Source organism: Lagenorhynchus albirostris, chromosome 1 (assembly GCF_949774975.1).
Source record: "Lagenorhynchus albirostris chromosome 1, mLagAlb1.1, whole genome shotgun sequence".
Taxonomy (NCBI): domain Eukaryota; kingdom Metazoa; phylum Chordata; class Mammalia; order Artiodactyla; family Delphinidae; genus Lagenorhynchus; species Lagenorhynchus albirostris.
Window position 1 is genome coordinate 169,069,519 of NC_083095.1, and position 20,173 is coordinate 169,089,691.

General features: G+C 49.3%; 1 protein-coding gene across 3 annotated transcripts; it reads left to right on the forward strand.

Moving 5' to 3' along the window:
* The first annotated feature begins 6 nt into the window (after positions 1-6).
* On the forward strand, positions 7-19,768 carry GATA3 (GATA binding protein 3). 3 transcript variants are annotated; one of them, XM_060160068.1, is made up of 5 exons: positions 7-494; positions 2,910-3,446; positions 8,517-8,662; positions 13,411-13,536; positions 19,407-19,768. In XM_060160068.1, exons 1-5 carry the CDS (start codon positions 254-256, stop codon positions 19,569-19,571), a joined length of 1,215 nt encoding a protein of 404 aa, XP_060016051.1. In that variant the 5' UTR covers positions 7-253; the 3' UTR covers positions 19,572-19,768. The 3 variants fall into 3 exon arrangements, with proteins under 3 accessions (XP_060016051.1, XP_060016034.1, XP_060016042.1); XM_060160051.1 differs by lacking the exon at positions 19,407-19,768 and adding an exon at positions 17,650-18,815; XM_060160059.1 differs by lacking the exon at positions 19,407-19,768 and adding an exon at positions 17,650-18,815 and having other exon boundaries at positions 8,520-8,662.
* The last annotated feature ends 405 nt before the right edge of the window (positions 19,769-20,173 follow it).

Below are 20,173 nucleotides of genomic sequence, written 5' to 3' on the forward strand. Positions count from 1 at the left end.
GAATTTCTTTTTTCTTTCTCTTCTTTTCGCTAAACTACCCCGCAAAGATTTAAAAACAAAAATCTGATTTGCTCACCTTTCCTTCCTAGCTTTCCCATTTCCCAACTGAAAACAAATCTTTAAACGACCCCCGCCCCTCCGACGGCAGGAGCACCTGCAGAGCCTCGTAGCCCCCGACCTCCCAGCCCGACCGCCCTCCCTCTCAGCGCGCGGGTTCCGGGCCCGGCGAGAGGGCGAGAGCGCAGCCGGGGCCATGGAGGTGACGGCGGACCAGCCGCGCTGGGTGAGCCACCACCACCCCGCGGTCCTCAACGGGCAGCATCCGGACACGCACCACCCAGGCCTCGGCCACTCCTACATGGACCCGGCGCAGTACCCCCTGCCGGAGGAGGTGGATGTACTTTTTAACATCGACGGTCAAGGCAACCACGTCCCGTCCTACTACGGAAACTCGGTGAGGGCCACCGTGCAGAGGTACCCTCCGACCCACCACGGTGAGTCCGCCCCGGGTGCGGGGACCTCCGCCCAGCTGTCCCGGCTCTTTCGGGTCGGAGAGGCAGGGAGGGACCAGGGGGTGGGGATACCCGGCCAAAGCCCCCAAGTGCCGTTGCTGCTTCATTAAAACAACAACAACAACAACAACAACAAAAACTGGGGCCCGGAAATGGGCAAGGAAGGCGTCTCGATCGTCGCGAGAGTCTGTTTTTCAAAACAGTCGCAGCAGGCGCCTCTGCGCGACTGCGGTCCCCTGGGCCTGGCGCTCACCTGGCGGGCGCCGCGCTGCAGCCCTCTCTCCCCGCGCGGCCGCTGGTTCGGGGGCCTCGGAGATCCCGGGCGCGGGGAGCCGAGCCTCTGCCTCCACCAGCCACTGCTCCCCCGACCGGGCATCCGGTGCCGGCTAAACCTGGCTGGGGCTGGGTTCTTTCTAGGGGCTTCGCTCCCCCGGTTATCCCCTGGTTCTCTCTCTGGGGCTTCTGCCGGCGTGCCTCGGTATGTTTCTCCGGCACATTTCCAGAAAGGCCAGAGAAACGTATTTATTCCCACCGCTGTGTTTCGGCCTTTCCCCAAAGCTAGTGCATTTGGTTTTTAGACACATCTCCTACCTCTAGGCTCTGAGGAAGGGAAGTCTGGTGCTTTGACCGGGTTTTGGTGGAAAGACTCCCGTCTTAAGTTTGAGACATTTGGGCTTTCCTAGATTCCCGGCTGCACGGAATTTTCCTCCGTCTACACTTTTTGGTTGCCTCATTGCCTGCTCCCCGCAACTCTTGCCTTGCTGTCTCCTTCGGCCCCACAACAGACCCATTAGGCTCCCAAAGAAGATTTGGGATCCATCAGGGTTTCCTTTTATGGAGGAGCGATTCCAGTTGCCTTTTCTTTTCTTCCTTTCTTTTCTTTTTTTCTTTCTCTTTCACCTTGAGGAATTCAGGAGAGTTCTGAAATGGTAGAGAGAAACCCAGCCCTATGTAGTTGGTGGGAAAAGGCTTTTAAGGCTTTGCATCTGTAAGCATGTTCCCAAAGAAGAAATGGCAACATTTCAGACAGAGGGGCTGTGAGGCCATCTCAGTTGAGGTCTGCCTTGGTTCCCCGACTTAGATCCTGGGGCTGGGGCCGATGACAGAGCCCCTAGGGCAGCAGGCGTTCTCCTCCCTGCTGTCACCAGGTTTCAAACAATTGTTTCTGCGGATGGGGCGCTCTTTGCTCTTGTCCTGTGCAGATCAGCAGTTAAGTGGAAGTGCGGTAGATGCAGCCTTAATATTATTTACTATACTACTTCCTGCATAATGTGAAGCTTGACCCTTGGTGTGCGGAGAGCTCTCCTTCCCCCTCGACTCCCCTCCCCTTCCTTTCTCTTAAGATTTTAGTTTCGGTATTGTTCTTAATGGTTAAATAGAATGTCAAACGCTGAGACAGGTACTGGATTAAAAGATCAATAAGTGTGTGGATTTGTACTTGCCGTTTAAACTTACCCCTCTCAGAGCCTCTTCTGGTCTGAGTTACAGCTGCCTTAAAACTCTGCATTTCAAACGACAGCTCTGTTTACTGTGTGTGTGAGTGAAATAGACACAGAAACTGGAATTTTTTGTGTCTCAGGGGCTCAGGTGAAAATTCACGTATTGCACGGGTGGAGTCACAACTCTGGGGGCATATGGGCCCGTTTTATTTTTTTCCAGTAGGATCTGGGAGGGTGAGAATGGCAGATAGAAGTACCATCCCAGAGTCCAGGCTTGGAAACTTTCTCCGACAGCCTGAGCGGTTCACTTCCCTGCAAATCCCATTCCAGGCCGGGCCAATTCCGAGCAAGCAGTGAAGTGGGGTTACGTGCAAGTAACCCTAAAATGCTCGCTCTCCTCTCTTTCAGGCCCTCTTCCTGCTCTGGGCCTGGGGAGCTGGCTCTGCAGCTGGGCCTCTCTTAGGGTCCGTGTGTTCTCCTGGCTTTGAGCGGTTGTGTGGCTCTCCCCTTCAGGCCTCATCCTTCCCAGCCCACCCTCTTATCAGGCTGCCTGGGATTAGGTCTGGGCTGGGGGCCGCTGGGCCATTGAAGGAAACCAATAAATCAAGTCAGGTTCCAGAGAGGGACCTCAGGGCTGTGATTCAGAAAGTGTGTCTGGAGAGGCCAAGGAAGCCAGGGCCCTTCTCGCTCCATGGCAGCACCCCTTGGGCGTCAGACGCAGGCCCTTAATTCCCTGGATTTGATGGGACATTGGTGGGGAGATAGGGGTGAAGGGGGTGTGTTGGCCCAGGTCCTGCTGGGGCCCCCAAGATCAGGGAGTGTGAGGTCCGGTCTGTGTGGGGGTTGTCTTGCCAGGGAGGCTGGGGTGGAGGAGGAGGATGCCCAGGTGCCTGAAGGCCTCTGGGGGCTACTCTCACTCGCCTGTCTCTCTCGCGGGCCTTCGCCTTTACCCACGCAGGGAGCCAGGTGTGCCGGCCGCCTCTGCTGCACGGATCCCTGCCCTGGCTGGACGGCGGCAAGGCGCTGGGCAGCCACCACACCGCTTCACCCTGGAACCTCAGCCCCTTCTCCAAGACGTCCATCCACCACGGCTCCCCGGGGCCCCTGTCGGTCTACCCCCCAGCCTCGTCCTCGTCCCTGTCGGCGGGCCACTCCAGCCCGCACCTCTTCACCTTTCCACCCACCCCGCCGAAGGACGTCTCCCCGGACCCGTCCCTGTCCACCCCGGGCTCAGCCGGCTCGGGCCGCCAGGACGAGAAGGAGTGCATCAAGTACCAGGTGCCTCTGCCTGACAGCATGAAGCTCGAGTCGGCGCATCCCCGCAGCAGCATGACCACCCTGGGAGGGGCGGCGGCCTCAGCCCACCACCCCATCACCACCTACCCGCCCTACGTTCCCGAGTACAGCTCCGGACTCTTCCCGCCCAGCAGCCTGCTCGGGGGCTCCCCCACCGGCTTCGGATGCAAGTCGAGGCCCAAGGCCAGATCCAGCACAGGTAGGAACGTTCTCTCCCCTCGAGACCTTTCCCCTCGCCCCCCTCCCTGCTCCAAAATCCGGGACAGGGACTAGAGCGTGCTCTCCAGCCCCTCCCGGGGGCTGGGTGGCCGTTCAGACCCTTCAAAGATTTAATATCTTCCCATTCTTCCAGTGGGGAAAGAATGAGGTGTGTCCTCTCTCATTCCTGTCTTCAGAGCAGAGGGCAAGTGAGATCTGATTTAAAAAGCCACCCGCAAGAGCTGGGGAAGGAAAAAGACAAACAAAAACAAACCCCCATCTCCTGCCTGTCCTGCCAGGGAACTTCTGGGTGCTGGCAGTAACCTTTAGTCAGTTTCCAAGCGCAAATGGAAGGGGAGGGAATACATCTTTAGTGTTTAGTGCTAAAAACGAAACCTCCTGAAACCCAAACAAACACAGGTCCCTCCTCTGACCCCCCTGGCCTCTACATCCTGACCGTTCTCCTCCGCTCAGCTCAGAGGGGGTCATACAGTCACCAGAGGACAGCCCTTTACACAGACATGTATAAATAAAGCGTGTGTATATTTTTCGCCGGGGGCGGGACTGTGGCAAAGACAGGACACACATTCTCTGCGTGGAAAAGAAGTCTCCCATCCTGACTTCTGGGTAGAGAGGTGGGCTCTGCCCTGGGGAGGCAGTTCAGTGGAAGTCAGAAGGGCTAGTTAACTGCAGTACCTTCCAGTGCTGGGAGCTCAGGCAGGGAAGGAAGGCGTCTTACGAGCTACTCCCCGACTGATCTGAAGCCAGAGGGGTTAGGAAGGATGGAAAAAGATTCCCCAGGTGTGTCTCTGCTTCCTCTGCCCATCTTCTCTCAGAAAAGCACACCCCAGCTAAAAGCGAGCCGCATTTTTATTCTCTTGGTGTAGAGGCTGGCATGAAAAGAAACAGGAAAACCCGCACAAAGTATTTCTGCTTTAAAAATAAAATAATCCACCACCAATGTCGAAGCAGCTGAAACAGAGTCGGGGAGTCTCCGAGATGAGATTTCACTGTATTTTTTGAGATGGTTTGGGGAAGATTGGCATGTCTCCTTGGGGGTGTCCATTTCAGGGTGGACAGTCTCCGTCCTGGTCTGTCCCAACTGGGTACCCTCTGCTCTCTCTCTGTAGAGACTCTGTATACACAGAAGTGGTGGAAATCACTTGTCTTTGCTGGATGAGACAACCAGTCTTGAAACAGAGCCTGCAAAACCGGGGTTTAGAAAACTTCCGAGGGAGGGCTCTGGGTGCCCAGTGACCATGAGATCAGTTTCCAGGGTTTTTTTCCCGGGTGACATTCACTCCGACTGCCTGGGCAGGACTGTCTCTATTTAGTTGATATGTTTTAGCTAATCCAATTATTTTCAGACTGCTGCACGCGACAGTTGCATTGTTTATCCCGAGCCAGGAACTTTAATAGAGCCCGGATGCGGTTAGGCTGACAGAAAACTCAGACCTGCGTGTTCAGTACATGAAAGTCGGCAGAGGGAGAGGGAGGTAGGCTCGCTGGTGGAGCTGAAGAGAAAGCAAGAGGAAGGGAGCACAGGGCAGGAAAGTGGCCTGGCTGCCTCGGCGAGTGGAGGGTCCCCGGGAAGCGGGGTACAGATCTGCTCACAAAAGCGGGGGCGGGGCGGAGGGGGCTCGATCAAGGCTCCGAGGCTGATGGCAGTAAGAGAACAACCTGTCCATTTTGAAGTCGGGGTGGGATTTTTTTGGGGAAAGTTCTCTTTTCTGGTAGGGCTAAGAAGTTGGGGGCCAGATCGTGGTGTCTGAGGCTGGGGTGGTGGTTTGTGTAGGGAGGGGCCAGAGTGACTTTTCCAAATGCCTCTCGTCCTCTGCCCTCATTTCCGCATGTGATCTCTCCCCCTCCATCGGGCACACCTTCTGCCTTCGGGTTTGCCTGGCTTTTTTGTGTCTTCCCTGGAGACCGGGACATTTGGGGAGGGGGGAGGGGCGAGGGCGAGGGCTGTGGTTTCCCTAAACCAGAACCAGGGGTACCTGTATACCTATTTTCTTTTATTTTTTTTGGAGAGGAGAGGAGCCGGTTTAAATTTGGCTTTTGACTTCCTCCTCCTTATTCCTTTCTCACAGTCAGAAAAACCCAGAGCAACACAATTGGGCGGCGAGGGAGCTGGGACTTTCGGGAACGTGGAGCGCGCAGGGCAGGTTTCGAGGCTCCGTGAAGAGGGTGGAAGGAGTGGGAATTCCTGAGAAGGGGATTCTCTTGGTTTTAGTGGTTGCTTTTCTGTTTTTTTTTTTTTTCTTTAACCTCTTCTTTGCTATCGTCTGAAGGAGGAGCCCAGAGAAGGGAGGGTTGTCGCATTTTGGAGAAACGGTTGAGTTGTGGTTTAGAGCACCTATTGCTTTTTTAACGCCCGGGCTGTCCGGGCTGAGATGTGTCTTTGCAAACAAGACACCAAGCCTTTTGTGTGTGTGTGGGGGGGGGGACCATTTCTTAGCTCCCACCCCCTCCACCGTGGGCATCCAGCTCCCCCTTTTTCTCTGCAGCCTCCCTACTCCTTCAGTCCGGCCTCAGTTTCAGGATTTCAGTCGGAGGCCAAGGGGTGTTTGAAAATGGCTGTTGAGCGTGAGGAGGCCTCCCAGCGCTGTGGTTGTCACCTAAGAGCGAGGTGTCTGTCTGAGCAGCTCACAGCAGGCGGTGAGCGAGGAGAAAGAAAGCAGGAGACAGTCAGGGCCTCTGTTAGGAAAACTGCTTGTTTGCTGAAGTCACAGATGAGAGGCAACAAGGAGAGAAAAAAAATAAAATAAAATAAGAAAAAGCCACGCAAGGCAATCACAAACTTGCCGAGTGAATCAAGACAGAAAATTGCTCTAATGTGCAATTGCTGGAGAAGCAACTGTTGCTGGCTTTCAAGGTCCCTCGGAAAAGGAAGCTGTTATTCTCCCCACTGGCTGACAAAGGAAAGGAAATCAGACTAATCGTGTCAGGCAGGGAGATCCCCTGGCCCAGGTGCCCAGGAGCGGGGCAGTCCAGCCCGAGCTGCTGGGGATGCAGGGGACTGGGAGCCCGAGAAAACCCCCAGAGGTCAGGGACAAAACGGCTGGGAGCCCGAGGCCCCTGTCTGCACAGGATGGGGAGCGTGCCAGGCCTGGCCAGTGTCCCCAGAAGAGGCTGACACAGCGCCCACCGGGGGCACGAGCACTGTGGGGGCCCTGGCTATGCCTGCGGCCACACCTCCTCGCCCACTCGCCCTCTCCTCCCCCCGTGCCTCTCCCACCTTCAGCAGCCACGTCCCGAAGGCTTGTGACCCCAAAGCAGAGGAACCTGGATGTGATTCAGCCCAGAGCCTACTCAGAGCTGCTGGATGCCTAGCAAATGCTCCTGGCCCGTGAGGGCCACGTTTCTGGGGATAATCTCAGGGGTGCTTGGAAGGCTCTCTGTAGACCCCGGGTTGAGAACTTTTGGAATTTGGAGCAAGAAATTGAGATCTCTCAACTCCTTAACATTTTTTTTCTTTTTTTTTTGAGAGCCTGTCCCTGGAGAAAAGCCCAGGCTCAGGGGTGTAAATTCCTTGCCACCCTCGTACTTGGTCTGGGGGTTTTCTAGACCTGAGCAGGTCCCTGGGCCCTGGGCTGGCCTTGCCCTCCTCGTGGGGAGGCAAGATTCCCAAGCGTCCTGCCTGCGGGTTCCCTTCCTCCACCCCGTCTTCCTGGTAGCTTGGGGTCAGCTGATTAATCTCTTAAAACAACTGGTAGGGGCTCATCTTTCTCCCCTACCATCCCCAAGCCCCTTCCCAGCACCCTAAAGACCCTTTCCTGACTCCTCTTCTGGGGGGCACCAGCTCTGCTGAAGCCACTGGCCCTGCAGGGTTGGGGGCTCCTCCTGGGTCCCTCTCGGTTGGCAGTGAGGCTGGTGCGTCCTCGCCAGGGGAACGAGGCCCCCCAGGAGCGGGGCAGGTTCTCCCAGAAACCGTCCTGTCCTTCTTCCTCTCGGGGAAGTTGAGAAGAACTCTGTGAGCAAACTCCCCTCCTCCTAAAATGGTATCTGGAGGGATTCTCTCCCGGGGCTTTCGCTCTCGAGGTGGGTCCCCGTCACTCTCCAGCCCCGGGAGTGAGTGCTGTTTCAACCCGGCCTGGCCGGTTTTCTGTTGATTTTGTTTGTTTGTTTTTTTTTTGGAAAAAGAGCGACTGCAGGCAAGTCTTGGTTAATGAGCCACAACCCAAGGGCCTCCCCCCTGCCCTCCCCCCATAAACTGGCCCCTTCTCCTGACTCTGCCCCTCCCAGCGCTTCCCCTCGTTCTGTTTCCCTCCCTCCCCATCTCCAGCTTCCTTGCCTTCAAGACTGCTCTGCGTTTCCCTCCAACCTTCAGACTGGGGTCTCAGTGGCTGGAAAACCACAGAAAACCTTGGGTTTTTTCTAGAGAGTAAAAAAGATGATGGGGGAATGAATGAGTGGACCCTGCTGGGTCTTCATCTATTTCTTGCCAGCCGGGGACATTTTACAGTTTTATTGGAAGTAAAATCTAAGGCCCTTGGTGCTCAAATCAATCAGCCGATTGATCCATCTGTTCATCTGTTGATTATCTGTTTCTCCATCTCGCTATCGATGAATCTCTCCTTTGGCCCCATCCTAATCTTCATTATTTAATCAATCCGCATAGACAGAGCTGGTGACGATAATGGATCATCTTTGTTTTCGTCCGAGGGAAGCGAATGGAATGTTGTGCTTTCGCCATCGACCGGGGCTCAGGGTTTTCTCAGGGAACTGTTTCAAGTTGAAATTCGCCTTCCTCCTTGGCTCTGCCTGACCTTCCCCGTCAAGTCAGGCAGGCCCAGGACGAGGTTCTGCTGCTACTGATTCCTGTGCTGTTTCTTGGGCTGGGAGCTGTGTGTGTGTGTGTGTCCACGGGGAATGGTTAGGCCATGAAAGTGTCACACAGTAACTCTTTTCAACTCAGAAGCCACCTTCAAGGGAGCTGGGCAAGTTCCCCAAAAGAGGAAAAAAGAGATAGAGAAGAAGTTCTCCATTGAACTTTCATTGCCTAATTCTGCTGACAGCTTTTCTGTGTGTCTTCCTTCCATAAGTGACTTATGTGTGATCTTGTTTTCAGAAGGCAGGGAGTGTGTGAACTGTGGGGCAACGTCCACCCCGCTGTGGCGTCGAGATGGAACAGGGCATTACCTGTGCAACGCCTGTGGGCTCTACCACAAGATGAACGGACAGAACCGGCCCCTCATCAAACCCAAGCGAAGGCTGGTGAGTTGTCCTAGGGAAGCACTGGCCCGACACTCTCCGTTTTGTGTCTTTAAGTTCCTCTCTTCAGGAAGAAGGGCTTCTGCTGGAAATTGGCAGGACGGCTCAAAATCAGCTCGCTTGGGATAGTTTTCTTTTTTCTTCTTTGTTTTCTTTTTTGCAAATTATATATACAGAAAGGGCCCCCCGCCCCCGCCTTTCTCCCCCTCCATGGTTCTTAAGTCACTTATCACATTTTTAAAGATGCTCACTTCTGGGTTATCAAATCTTAAACGTCTTCACTGATAGAATGATTGCTTTCACAGGACCAGGGTGACTGATTTAAGATGCATTGATAGTCACGGTTTCACAGAGGAATTCAGTACGGGGATGGAGTGTCCCAGGTGCCACCCAGAACTTGTTTCTGAAGTCATACAAGTGGGCTCCTAGGAAGTAATTACAGTCTCAGGGTTGCCTTAGTGCCACGGATGAGATCTCATGGGCCAGGGCTAATTAACTGAATTTCACAAACAGCGGCCATTGGGCTCAGTGGAGTTTTTCTTCTTCCTTGGTCCGAAGAATTGAGGAATTGCCACAGGTAATTCCTGTGGGGAAAACTGTGCGATTCCTGTCCTGCTTCTTGGTCTCCCCTAGTGTCTGGTCTTATTTTCCCTTTGAACTCCTGCCGGTCGGGTGATAGTTTCCTCTCTCCCCCCTCTTTGTCCCCTTCTTAAACCTCTTGACCCCTAGGAATACTTGAGAAAACCTGGCCCTGGCAAGCATTTATAAGGAAAACTAGCCTGAGAGGTTCATTTGCAAACTTGTCTTTGGAATCTCAGGCCAGATTGAATAGCAAGTGTATGTAACAGACAAATAAAAGCAGGCTTGGCAAATGATAACTGTAACCACAGTCAAGAGATCAAAATGCTTTTTGTGGTGATTCACCAAGTAGAGAGGGGAGGAGGGGAATTTCCCCATGCAAATTAATGGATGAAGCCGCATCCCTCAGATTCTAAGGTGGACCCTTCCCAAATCCTCTGCATTCTTTTTAAAGAATTATTTGTCTTCTCCATCCGATGTTAGTGCAAATCAACACCTTTCACATCCTCTTCAGAAGAAGAAAAATCTGTCTAGGGATGGCAGCGCCCACGTGACTTTAATTTTTGGCAATCCTAGGTCTCTAGGCTTTATTCTTTCTGATCTTTGCCCCTTTCTCCAGCTCTCTCAACCTTCCCCCGACTTGTCCCCATGCTCTTTGGTACTTTTTTTTTTTCCTTTCTCTCATGTGCAAAGCTAACTTCCTAGGAAAAAGCTGCCGGATATCTGAGCTCTGGAGATAACTCATAAACAACAACTCAGCTTCCCCAACTTAAACATCAAGATGTTTGAACGTATCAGAACAAGACGTGTTTGAAAAAAAAAAAAATGGCTGGAGATGTTAGCACAGAATGAATATGATCGCACCACAAAAGAATGTTCTGAATCACTCAAAACCTGGCCTTAGGGAAAAAAAAAAAAGAGAGAAAAAAAGAAAAGGAAAGGAAAACAAAAGAAAGAAAACTAACAACAAAAAACTTCTTGTTAAAATAAGTCATGGTACCATTATAATTGGACTTTTTTTTTTTTTAATGTAAAAGTAAAGAAGGAAAAAGAGAGCAGTAAAGTGTCAGACCCCGTAGTTGTCTGGTTGATAAGCAAGAGTACATTTGACATTTTCTTGGGGTTTCTTCTGTCTGGGTAGATTGTACAGGAGGGCTGGACTTGCATTTCACATAATTTTGTCTTCATTCACCTTTCATAAGAAATCTCTAGAACTCTGAGTAATAATTACTTTTAATTCTAGAGTTTCTTCGCCGTCACATGTGAAGCTGCCTTCTCTTTCTTACTCATCTCTTCTGGGTGTTTTTTTATTTTTAGTTCCATAGAATTCACATGCTCCAGAGAGATACTCGGGGCCCATTCAGGATATATATACGTATATTTTTAGCCCTTAGATGTAGTTGACTTCTGAATATCTAGAACTTTCTTTTTGTTCTTTCCTATATTTCCTGTTCCTCCTTCCCTGCTCTGTCTCTCCAGTTTGCTGCTTTTGCACACTTGCAGACTTGCTGAAGACCACCCCGCCTGCCCCCTCTGTGTAGTCAGCTCTTCCATAGATGCATATCTAACACTGAATGAACTCGTGCAGGAAATAGAAGGGAAGACCCATAGAATTGTTTTCCTAGTGTTGCAAGATTTTCATAAGTCTCACAACTAGCTTGCTTTATTAATATACTTTGTCTTCTGCTAGTGACCCAAACAGTGTGACTTTTAGAGGTTCTGTATAAATCCTCATAAAGTCTAAGCCTATTTGGATTCATGTTACCTTCAATACACTGCAAAGGGCTGCACCATGAGCGTGGTTATTTGGAACTCTTATTTTATCGGTTGGCATTGAGCACTTGTACCATCCCTTCTCAGTTGTTGGGCCGGGAAATCCGGCACTTGCGTAGATATTAGTCTATTATATCCAAGTATTTCTTTTTTTTTTTTTTTTTTTTTTTTTTTGCGGTACGCGGGCCTCTCACTGCTGTGGCCCCTCCCGTTGCGGAGCACAGGCCCCGGACGCGCAGGCCCAGCGGCCATGGCTCACGGGCCCAGCCGCTCCGCGGCATGTGGGATCCCCCCAGACCGGGGCACGAACCCGTGTCCCCTGCATCGGCAGGCGGACTCTCAACCACTGCGCCACCAGGGAAGCCCCCCAAGTATTTCTTTTAAAGGGGGAAGACCAGTCCAGGACTATAATAATAATCACATGATCATGTAGTTGTCAAAATCCTGAAGCACCAATTTCATATATCATTTTCCTCCCAAGAGTACACAAGAGCAACGGTTAAGTCTTAAATTATCATGTTTCATAAAGGCAGGTGGACCAGAGGCATGTGGGGTAAGAGACAGCACTCTTGGACTGCGGTGAATTATTTTCCAAATGGACAACTCAAAAGTAGAACCTTCTCAGTTATGAGGGAGGACTGTTTTTCCTTTCTAGTTCCTCAGGACACAGAAACTAAGAATTACTAAAAACAAACAAACAAATGAAAAAAGCCACAGCTCTGCTATTTAAACCTGTGGGAAGGGGCAGCATCTCTGTGGAACAATTGAGTAGCTTTGAAAGGAAAGGAATCAGCTTGGTTCATTCAGAATTGCCAGTGGGTTTTCAACATCTGACCTCTTCGGGTGTTTGGCCCAACTTCTTGCTGGATAAAATACTGAGGGAAAAGCACACCCTGATCCCTGTCCTTTCGTTCTGTGCTTTCATAACCATGCCAGAGTTTTCTTGATCACAGATAAAGACCAGATGAATTCTTTTTTTTTTTTTTGCGGTACGCGGGCCTCTCACCGTTGTGGCCTCTCCCGTTGCGGAGCACAGGCTCCGGATGCGCAGGCTCAGCGGCCATGGCTCACGGGCCCAGCCGCTCCGCGGCATGTGGGATTCTCCCGGACCAGGGCACGAACCCGTGTCCCCTGCATCGGCAGGCGGACTCTCAACCACTGTGCCACCAGGGAAGCCCACCAGCTGAATTCTTACTCCTTCTCTTGCCTTTGATAATATTTTTTGAGTCCCAGGGACCGAAATGATTTTGCAGTTGAAATTTTCTTTTTATGTTGCAAGGGGGTGTGAGGAGATGAGAGATATATGGTTACAAGTGACCCAACCTCATTTCCTTTCAAAAGTTTTTGAGCTTAAGTTTTCTTTTTTAACGTATGGACATAGGAAATAGTCCCCTTCTACATTTAAGTGCGTCGAAAAGTGAAAGAAAAATCTCCCTTTTAAAGGAAATGAGGGCAGTGACACAATCAAATAATGAAAATTCAGCTTGGGGCTGACATCTGACCTGTAACCATTTTGCTCTGTGAACAGCAGATAGGAAGCACCTACTTTCAAGAGGGTGAAATGAAATGAAGTTAGGAGCGGGGCCAGTGTTCCTGGTGGATTGCAAAATTCCTTGTTCCTCTCAGTTTGTCTCACTAACTGAAAGCCACCTAAAGAGAATGAAGATGGCTGTCACCACGAGTGACCAAATCTGAAAGCGTGGGCCGTGCACAGTTAGGATGCCTGCAAATCGGCTGAGGTCTTGTTCAGTTGGGATGTCTGGCTTGGTGCTTTCTCCGTGGCCCATCCCGTGGGTGCCAGCCACACATGTGCAGACGTTCTCTCATTCTGTCAGCACTCTGCCCTCCTTATCATCCAGCGTTTCTTGATTTGGGATCTAGAAAGCGCTTCTGATGCTTGGGTTTGTTCTTCCTTGGCTGTTGGTCTATTGTGATGACCAGTATCCTTGCTGAGAACTGCTTTTCTGGGCAGTTGCTCTTGAAAAAGACCGCCTGTAGGCCTAGCAGAGGAAGCCACTGAGAGCCTGGTACCCAAACGAGTCTGGTTAATTCAAAATTGCTACCCATAAAAATGAAACATCTGGAAAACTTTGGGGGGAGGGAGGGGGGCTCGTTATGTCAGTGAGGTGATGTCGGCTTTCTCATCCTCCCGAATCCTTCCCCAGGGGACAGCAGGCTGTGTGCTGACCACCGGACTATGGTCTGACCTGCTCCTATGCCAGTGGATTGGCTTCATGTTTCTTCTAGATGCAGGTTTTGGGGATCTTTATTACTTTCATGTGGGCCACTTGCTAGTTTTGATTTCAGTGATAATTTTTTTTGAGTTGGTCTCCGTAGCTCTGCAAACCCATTTAACACTTGTTTTGATTTTTATCCTCCCCTCTCTTCCCGCTCCCCAGTCAGCAGCAAGAAGGGCAGGTACGTCCTGTGCAAACTGTCAAACCACAACCACGACTCTCTGGAGAAGAAATGCCAATGGAGACCCTGTCTGCAATGCCTGCGGGCTGTACTACAAGCTGCACAATGTAAGTGTCCCGGGGACCCGCCCCTCCTCCCGGAATGGCCGCCTTCGGATGATGACCAGTGCCCAGCATCCCCCTTCCCTGGTCCCCTTTCTGAGTTTTTTAAAAAAGAATTTTACTGGAGTATAGTTGATTTACAATGTTGTGTTAGTTTCAGGTGTACAGCAAAAGTGGTTCAGTTATACCTATACTATATCTATCCTTTTTCAGATTCTTTATCCATCTAGGTTATTACAGAATCCTGAGTAGAGTTCCCTGTGCTCTACAGTAGGTCCTTGTTGGTTATCCATTTGAATCGCCCAATGACAAGGCTCAGAAAAGACACTGCAATAGGACCCAGTGTAGGAAGGGACTCGGCACAGCGTAGCTTTGCTGAGATTGAAGACTCTGAAGCAGATGACCCAGCCCCTTAGTTTGTACGCACGGTGGGCCTGGTCTGGGTTTTTAAGGGGAGAAAAATCTTTCTCTTGGAAAAACCAAAGTCACCAGTCATATTTTGATGTTTCCTTGAGTTTTTAAACGTTTTGCAAAAAAAAAAAGAATGAGCCAGTGAAAAGAGAAAGGTAAATAGGATTGTAATGCACGGCACAGGAGTTCAGGGCGATTCAGTTACTGAGGGGTAAAGAGCCTTGGTGAATTTTAAACGGATTCTCTGAATAAAAGATACGAGATGAGAGATTTCATCTGCTGAGTTTGTCCTCACCAGGAGAACTCTTGCAAAGCAGCCGACGGAGGTTATCCTTACCAGGGAAAAGAATGCTTTTCTCCTTCTAGATCACAATAGCAGAATGATAATTGTCAGTCAGTCACATGGGTTTGGCTGTGTCATTTTTAATCTTTCAATTTGGGGGTCCTCCCATTTTGCAATATGTTTACCTTTAAAAAAAAATTTCAGCTATATTTTTTTTTTTTTCCCTGCAACAACTCTGGCTGACACGCCATGACCCTTATGAGGCCAGAAGTTTATGTTGATCCCAGAGAAAGAATTTTGTCTCTGTCTGTCTGTCTCTGTCTGTCTTTCCCTGTCTCTCTCACATCATCTCTCTGGCTCTGTCCGGTTCTCCTGAAGTCTCTTGACCAGTCTGATTTTGGTAATGTCTGGGAGCGAATGGGGAAAGGCGGAGGGCTTTGCTCAGAACCATTCTGCGAGTCAACGCATCTTACCCAAAAACACCTGGGAATTGGGGAGGAAGCTTTTTTGGTTAGCGTTTTTGAACCACAGGAGAACTTCCCAGGGTGACTCCAGCAACTAGTCCTTTTGTGCTTCTTGGGAATGAGTTGATTTGATTCCTGGGGACCCCCATAACACTCACCTCCCTGCCCATATGCCGTCCGCTCTTGAGAGGAGGGGCCCGGCGCTGACGGAACGGGGCTCTTACTACAATCCATCGTTTCTCTCCCACACATCCTCAGACTGTGGTCTGTGTACATTTATCAGCAATGAAACCCCAGGCCCGTTTTCACTTTGGGGAATTTCCTTACTCACTGCCGTGGAGAGAAGCAGATTTGTGATTAAAATCTGGAAGATTTGGGGCCTTTCAGGTTTATGAGCTACCCAGTGGTTGGTACAGCCGATCACATGATTTGGGGGTTGTAATGTATGGTTTTGCAAAGAACTTTCATGTTACTTGATTACATTTGAGCCTCAAAGAGTCCCATGATGTAGACAGGGCAGAAATTATTTTGATTTCCCTTTTACTTGAAGAAATGATGACTCAGAGAAGTAAGGAACATGGCTGATGAAGTAGAAGGGCCAGGATGGATTTTTGAATTGCGAAAGGCCTTGCGGGGAGATCAGCAACCTCAGGACTAATAGGGAACAGAGGAGAGTAAGCACCTTCTCATTTTAGAATGTACCAAAGTTCTGTTCAAAGTCATGCATTGTGTGTGTATATATACTTCCTTCCTATTTCCACAGAAGTATAGGAATTATGAGCAACGAACCAGCTATAAATTCCTTTGACTACTCAGCCGCAGTGAGATAGGCTCTCAATTGTGTCCAATCTAAAAAAATATCTGTTTCTGAAGAATACGAATTTCTCATTAAATCAAAGACGGGTCAAGGAACCTTCTTCACTCCTCACTCCTACCCTATTCTAAATTAGCTCCCGACTTCATGGTTGGGCCCCAGTGGCTGGGAGATAGAAGCGTGCTCTTCCACCAGAGCCGTTCTTCTGCCTTCTTTGGTTTAGTAAGAATTCACAGAAGGAGGCGGATTTGTTGTGTATTTAACAAGATATTTAAGAGATAATATTTAAGAGATAATAATCTATTAACATTCTCCTCTTGTTGTGTTTTGTTCTGCCCATCGAGATACCATGCACGACCTAAGTTAGTTCCTGTTTTCTTATCTAGGTGTGTAGATAACTACCTATCTCAGTATCAGTGTTGGGACTAGTTATCTGGCTTTGTGTGTCTATCTGTGTAACTAGATATTATATTTAGATACCTGGCTCTGTATATCTAGATATCAGCGTAAAGAGCCATGTGTCTAGGCAGTATCTTGGGGGAGATTCGATGTGACAGTAGATTCCTATCGCCTCTGTAGGCTGCATCTTTATCTTGATTATGACTTTGAGGAAGGAACCCTGAGATGTTCTTTGGGCAACCACCTTGTAGGTCCTCTGTCGTCACTCACGTGGCCTTCCTGCACAAGGGGGAAGGCAGGTGTCCGTCCCACGGAGTGGTTCTGTACCCCTCTCCGGGTGACCAGCTCAGGCCCAGGAAGCTGTGGGTTTGCTGCTACCAGTAGTGTTGTCGGAGCCTGGCCTTCTTGGCTGCTAGATTCTTTCTTCCTTAACTATCCCTTTCTAGCCTTTGGAGCAAACAGGCAGGTCCTAGAGCCATGAAATCTTCTCTTTCTCCACCCTTGAGGACCCTGGAGGAAGGAGTTGTTTGTTTCCCAAGCAGTCAGGAGTGACTGAGACCCTGACCTTCCCTCTCTGAGTCCCTTTGCCCATTTCCCCAGAAACACGGCCAGATGTGTGGTTGGTTTGCTCTACGGGGCAGATGGCCGCTATTGAGGTCAATCTGATTCTGACTGCTCGTGGGGAATGATCTCAGTTTGCTTTGTCAAGTCCCCTCTCTTGATTCTTCTCCCCACCCCCCTAAAACAAATGTGTATTCAAAACAAAACACATGAGGCTTATCAGAAAGAGAGCGATGGTCTGCTGCCCCTGGGACGGGATGGAAGACTAGAACTTGCCTCTGTCTCTTTACTCAATTTCAGGCCTGGTCTTTGATTTTTAGCAGGAGAGTGCTTTCAGGCTAGCACAGGGCTTTGTACCCCGTAAGTGGATATTAAATTCTCGTGGATTGGTTGTTTCGCTGTTTGTCTAGTAAGAAGTGGATAGTCAGGACCAGGTAGAAATTGCAACTTGCAGTCATCACCGTGGCTGTGACGTGGGCAAGAGCTTATGTTTCGGAAAGACACTTTGTATTAAATTATGACCCCAGAACTTACACATTTCAGGGGAAGATTTTACAGCACCTCTTGTTTAGAGAAGTTCGTCAGAAGAGAGACAACCAGACATGACTTTGAAGAGGGAAGCAGTCCTAGCTTCTCAAGGCAGAGACAGACACTTAAGATCGATTGCCTTGCACAGTCCTAACACAGATTTTGGACCAGTAGACAAGATATTATTTCCCCCCTTGAAAACCCCTCCATTGCCTCCATGCTCATGAAGTAGTCTAAGGTCATTCTAATGGAAGAAGACAAGCTATTATTATATTTTAGTTAGCAGAGAAATACAACCATCTTGGGTGGGTCTCTAGAATATGGTCCTTGGAGACAGAAAGTTCCCTGAGGCTAACTTTCCCCCAAATGATTGGTGCAGATGAATGTAATGAATAAGCCCTGCTCGGAACACCTTACCTATGGCCTCTGGGTTTCTGAAATTGATAGAGGCTGACAGACCCCCGCCGCAGAAGCCTAGCCTGCAGGACTCTGGGTCCCTGGGAAGGAGGCAGGAAGGTGGGGAGGAAGGGGCCTCCTGAAAGCAGATCCCCGATCTGGGGCAGTCAGAGGAACCCGGGTTGGGGTGTGAAAGTCTGCACTATTTCAGAGCCAGCCAAATAAAGTAAAAAAAAAAAAAAAAAAAATTGATCTCTGTTTAGATTAACAGACCCCTGACTATGAAGAAGGAAGGCATCCAGACCAGAAACCGAAAAATGTCTAGCAAATCCAAAAAGTGCAAAAAGGTGCACGACACGCTGGAGGACTTCCCCAAGAGCAGCTCGTTCAACCCCGCCGCCCTCTCCAGACACATGTCTTCCCTCAGTCACATCTCACCCTTCAGCCACTCCAGCCACATGCTGACCACGCCCACGCCGATGCACCCGCCCTCCAGCCTCTCCTTCGGACCTCACCACCCTTCCAGTATGGTCACCGCCATGGGTTAGGGTCCCTGCTCGATGCTCAAAGATCTCCAGGCGAGAGTCCCTCCAGCCCCTTCTACGTGCATTTTCGCAGGAGCAGAATCATGAAACCGAAACCCGATGGATCTATATGTTTTTGCAGGCAGAAAGCAACACGATGTTTGCCACTTGGACAGAGGAGCCCGCTGTGGTGTCTGTGTTCTCACTCCCTGAATCTGGATACCATTTGTGAATAAGCCATTCAGACTCATATTCCCTATTGAACAGGGTCTCTCTAGTGCTGTGAAAAAAAAAAAATCGCTAAACATTGCATATAACTTATATTGTAAGAAATACTGTACATTGGAAGAAGAAGACTTTATTGCCTCTGTCAGGAAGGCACGAAGGACGCCATGCATTTTAAGGACGATGGAAGAAAATAAAGTGTGGAAATTAAGAAGAAACTAGTTCTGATATCCAAATGGACAAACTACCAGTTTTGTTTCCTTTTCCTGGTCACAGTTTGATGCATTAAAAGAAAAAAAAAAAAAAAGGAAAAAAAAAAAGAAAAATGTTGTAGGCGAATCATTCGTTCAAAGCTGTGGGCCTCTGCGTAGGAAATTCTATCACTCCGGGCAACGCGTTACACTCCCAGATTGCCATGGAGGGTTCAGTTAGACTTTCCTAGGCCTCCATGCTTTGTGAACAAGTCCCTGTAATTGTCGTTTGTATGTATAATTCAAAGCACCAAAGTAAGAGAAGTTGTAGATTTATTTCATCATATTATACAGACTGAATGGTTGTACAAATTTATTTCCTGCTAGTGTTAAGAACTGCTTTTTTTGTGTGTGTGTGTTTCCGTTTTAATATTTTCCTTCTCTCTCAATTTTTGGTTGAATAAACTAGATGACGTTCAGTTGACCTAAGGCGGTTGTGCTCCACAGGGCTGATTTTGTTTTTCCTTTTTGTTCCTCAATGATATTTATTAAATAGCTTCTAAGGGTACAAGAGCATCTGTCCTTTGTCACTTCTCCTGCAGCCTGTGCTATGAGGGTAGCAGTGTATGAGCTACCCGCGTGCATGTCAGCAGCTCGGGCCCGACAGCCCGGGTTCTGAGAGCAACCGGGCTGAATGTTAGCACCTGTTGTGTTCTGTGTTAGTGATCACTGCCTTTCATGCAGTCTGTTGGAATAATAATATAAAAAGATAATAAGTTAAAAGATTTAAAAACAACCACATAACATGGTATCAAGAGTGGCGGCCAAGCTCTTCTAAAATCTGGTAGCTCTAGCTAATTGAAGCAAAAGGAGTTTAAACAAAACAAAACAAAATAACAAAGCCCAAACTTGTTCAGTTATTCACTAGGAGATAAGGCAAACCCCAGATAGTCAACATCAATTCATTTGGGAAACTGGGGATCTTTGGGGCTTATGGGATGCAACCCAGAGGAAGGCATGCCCAGGCTGGAGTAGGTTCTGTGGTCCTCTCTGAGCTGCCGTTCCCTCCTCCTTGTCTAGCCTCAAGGAGACGATCTTCTAGCAGGAGAAACAGGAAGATTTCCTCGTTGGGATTCTCGGGCGGATTTGCAGTTGCTGGATCTCTGCAAGATGGAAAGGAGCTGGGCTTCATGTCTGTTTTGCTTTTCTACTGTTGAATTGAATAACATCACAGTGAAGGGTTGATTGGAATGTTTGCGAAACATGAAATAACCATTTTGTAACCTACGCTGTATAGTTTCCTTTTACTCTGTTGACAGAATGTGTAACGGTGGCACACATCTGAAAAATCTCTGTTAATCGCCTCTCTGCTTTCTTAGCAAATATTTCAAGCCTAAAGCTCAATGTTGAAATAAAGAAGTAGAGGATTACTGAGATGCAAATGAAGATCTGACTGGCTCCTAATTCGGATGCGGTTTCTGGTTACTTGTGAAACACCCAAGGCAGTGGTCGTCTGTTGCCATCTTAAACTTGGGCGCTGTTACTGGAGAGTTCCAATGTTTCAGGATTTGCCACTTTTTTCCTTCATACAGATTTGAGTGAATGCCCTTTCACCTTAAGAACAGGAGTTCAAATTCTTGACATTCTTGGGGGTAGGAGAAGGGCGGGCAGGGGTGGGGGGCACACGTAGCAAAATCCCAAACTCAACACTCCAGCTACATTTTGTTTTAGGTGCTATAGCGATAGTGGCACATTTGATCCCATTCCTGCCTCAGACAAATGCCATTTTATCATTCTGTACGTGGATTTTACATTCTAAGATATTTTTGGAGGATGACGCGAAAGAT

What these genes read in the sequence shown, in the direction of transcription:
- GATA3 (XM_060160051.1), top strand. Translation starts at nt 254, where the DNA reads ATGGAGGTGACGGCGGACCAGCCGCGCTGGGTGAGCCACCACCACCCC. An exon ending in GTACCCTCCGACCCACCACG is followed by an intron (nt 495 to 2,909) that starts GTGAGTCCGCCC and finishes TTACCCACGCAG; the next exon opens with GGAGCCAGGTGTGCCGGCCG. An exon ending in TCAAACCCAAGCGAAGGCTG is followed by an intron (nt 8,663 to 13,410) that starts GTGAGTTGTCCT and finishes CCCGCTCCCCAG; the next exon opens with TCAGCAGCAAGAAGGGCAGG.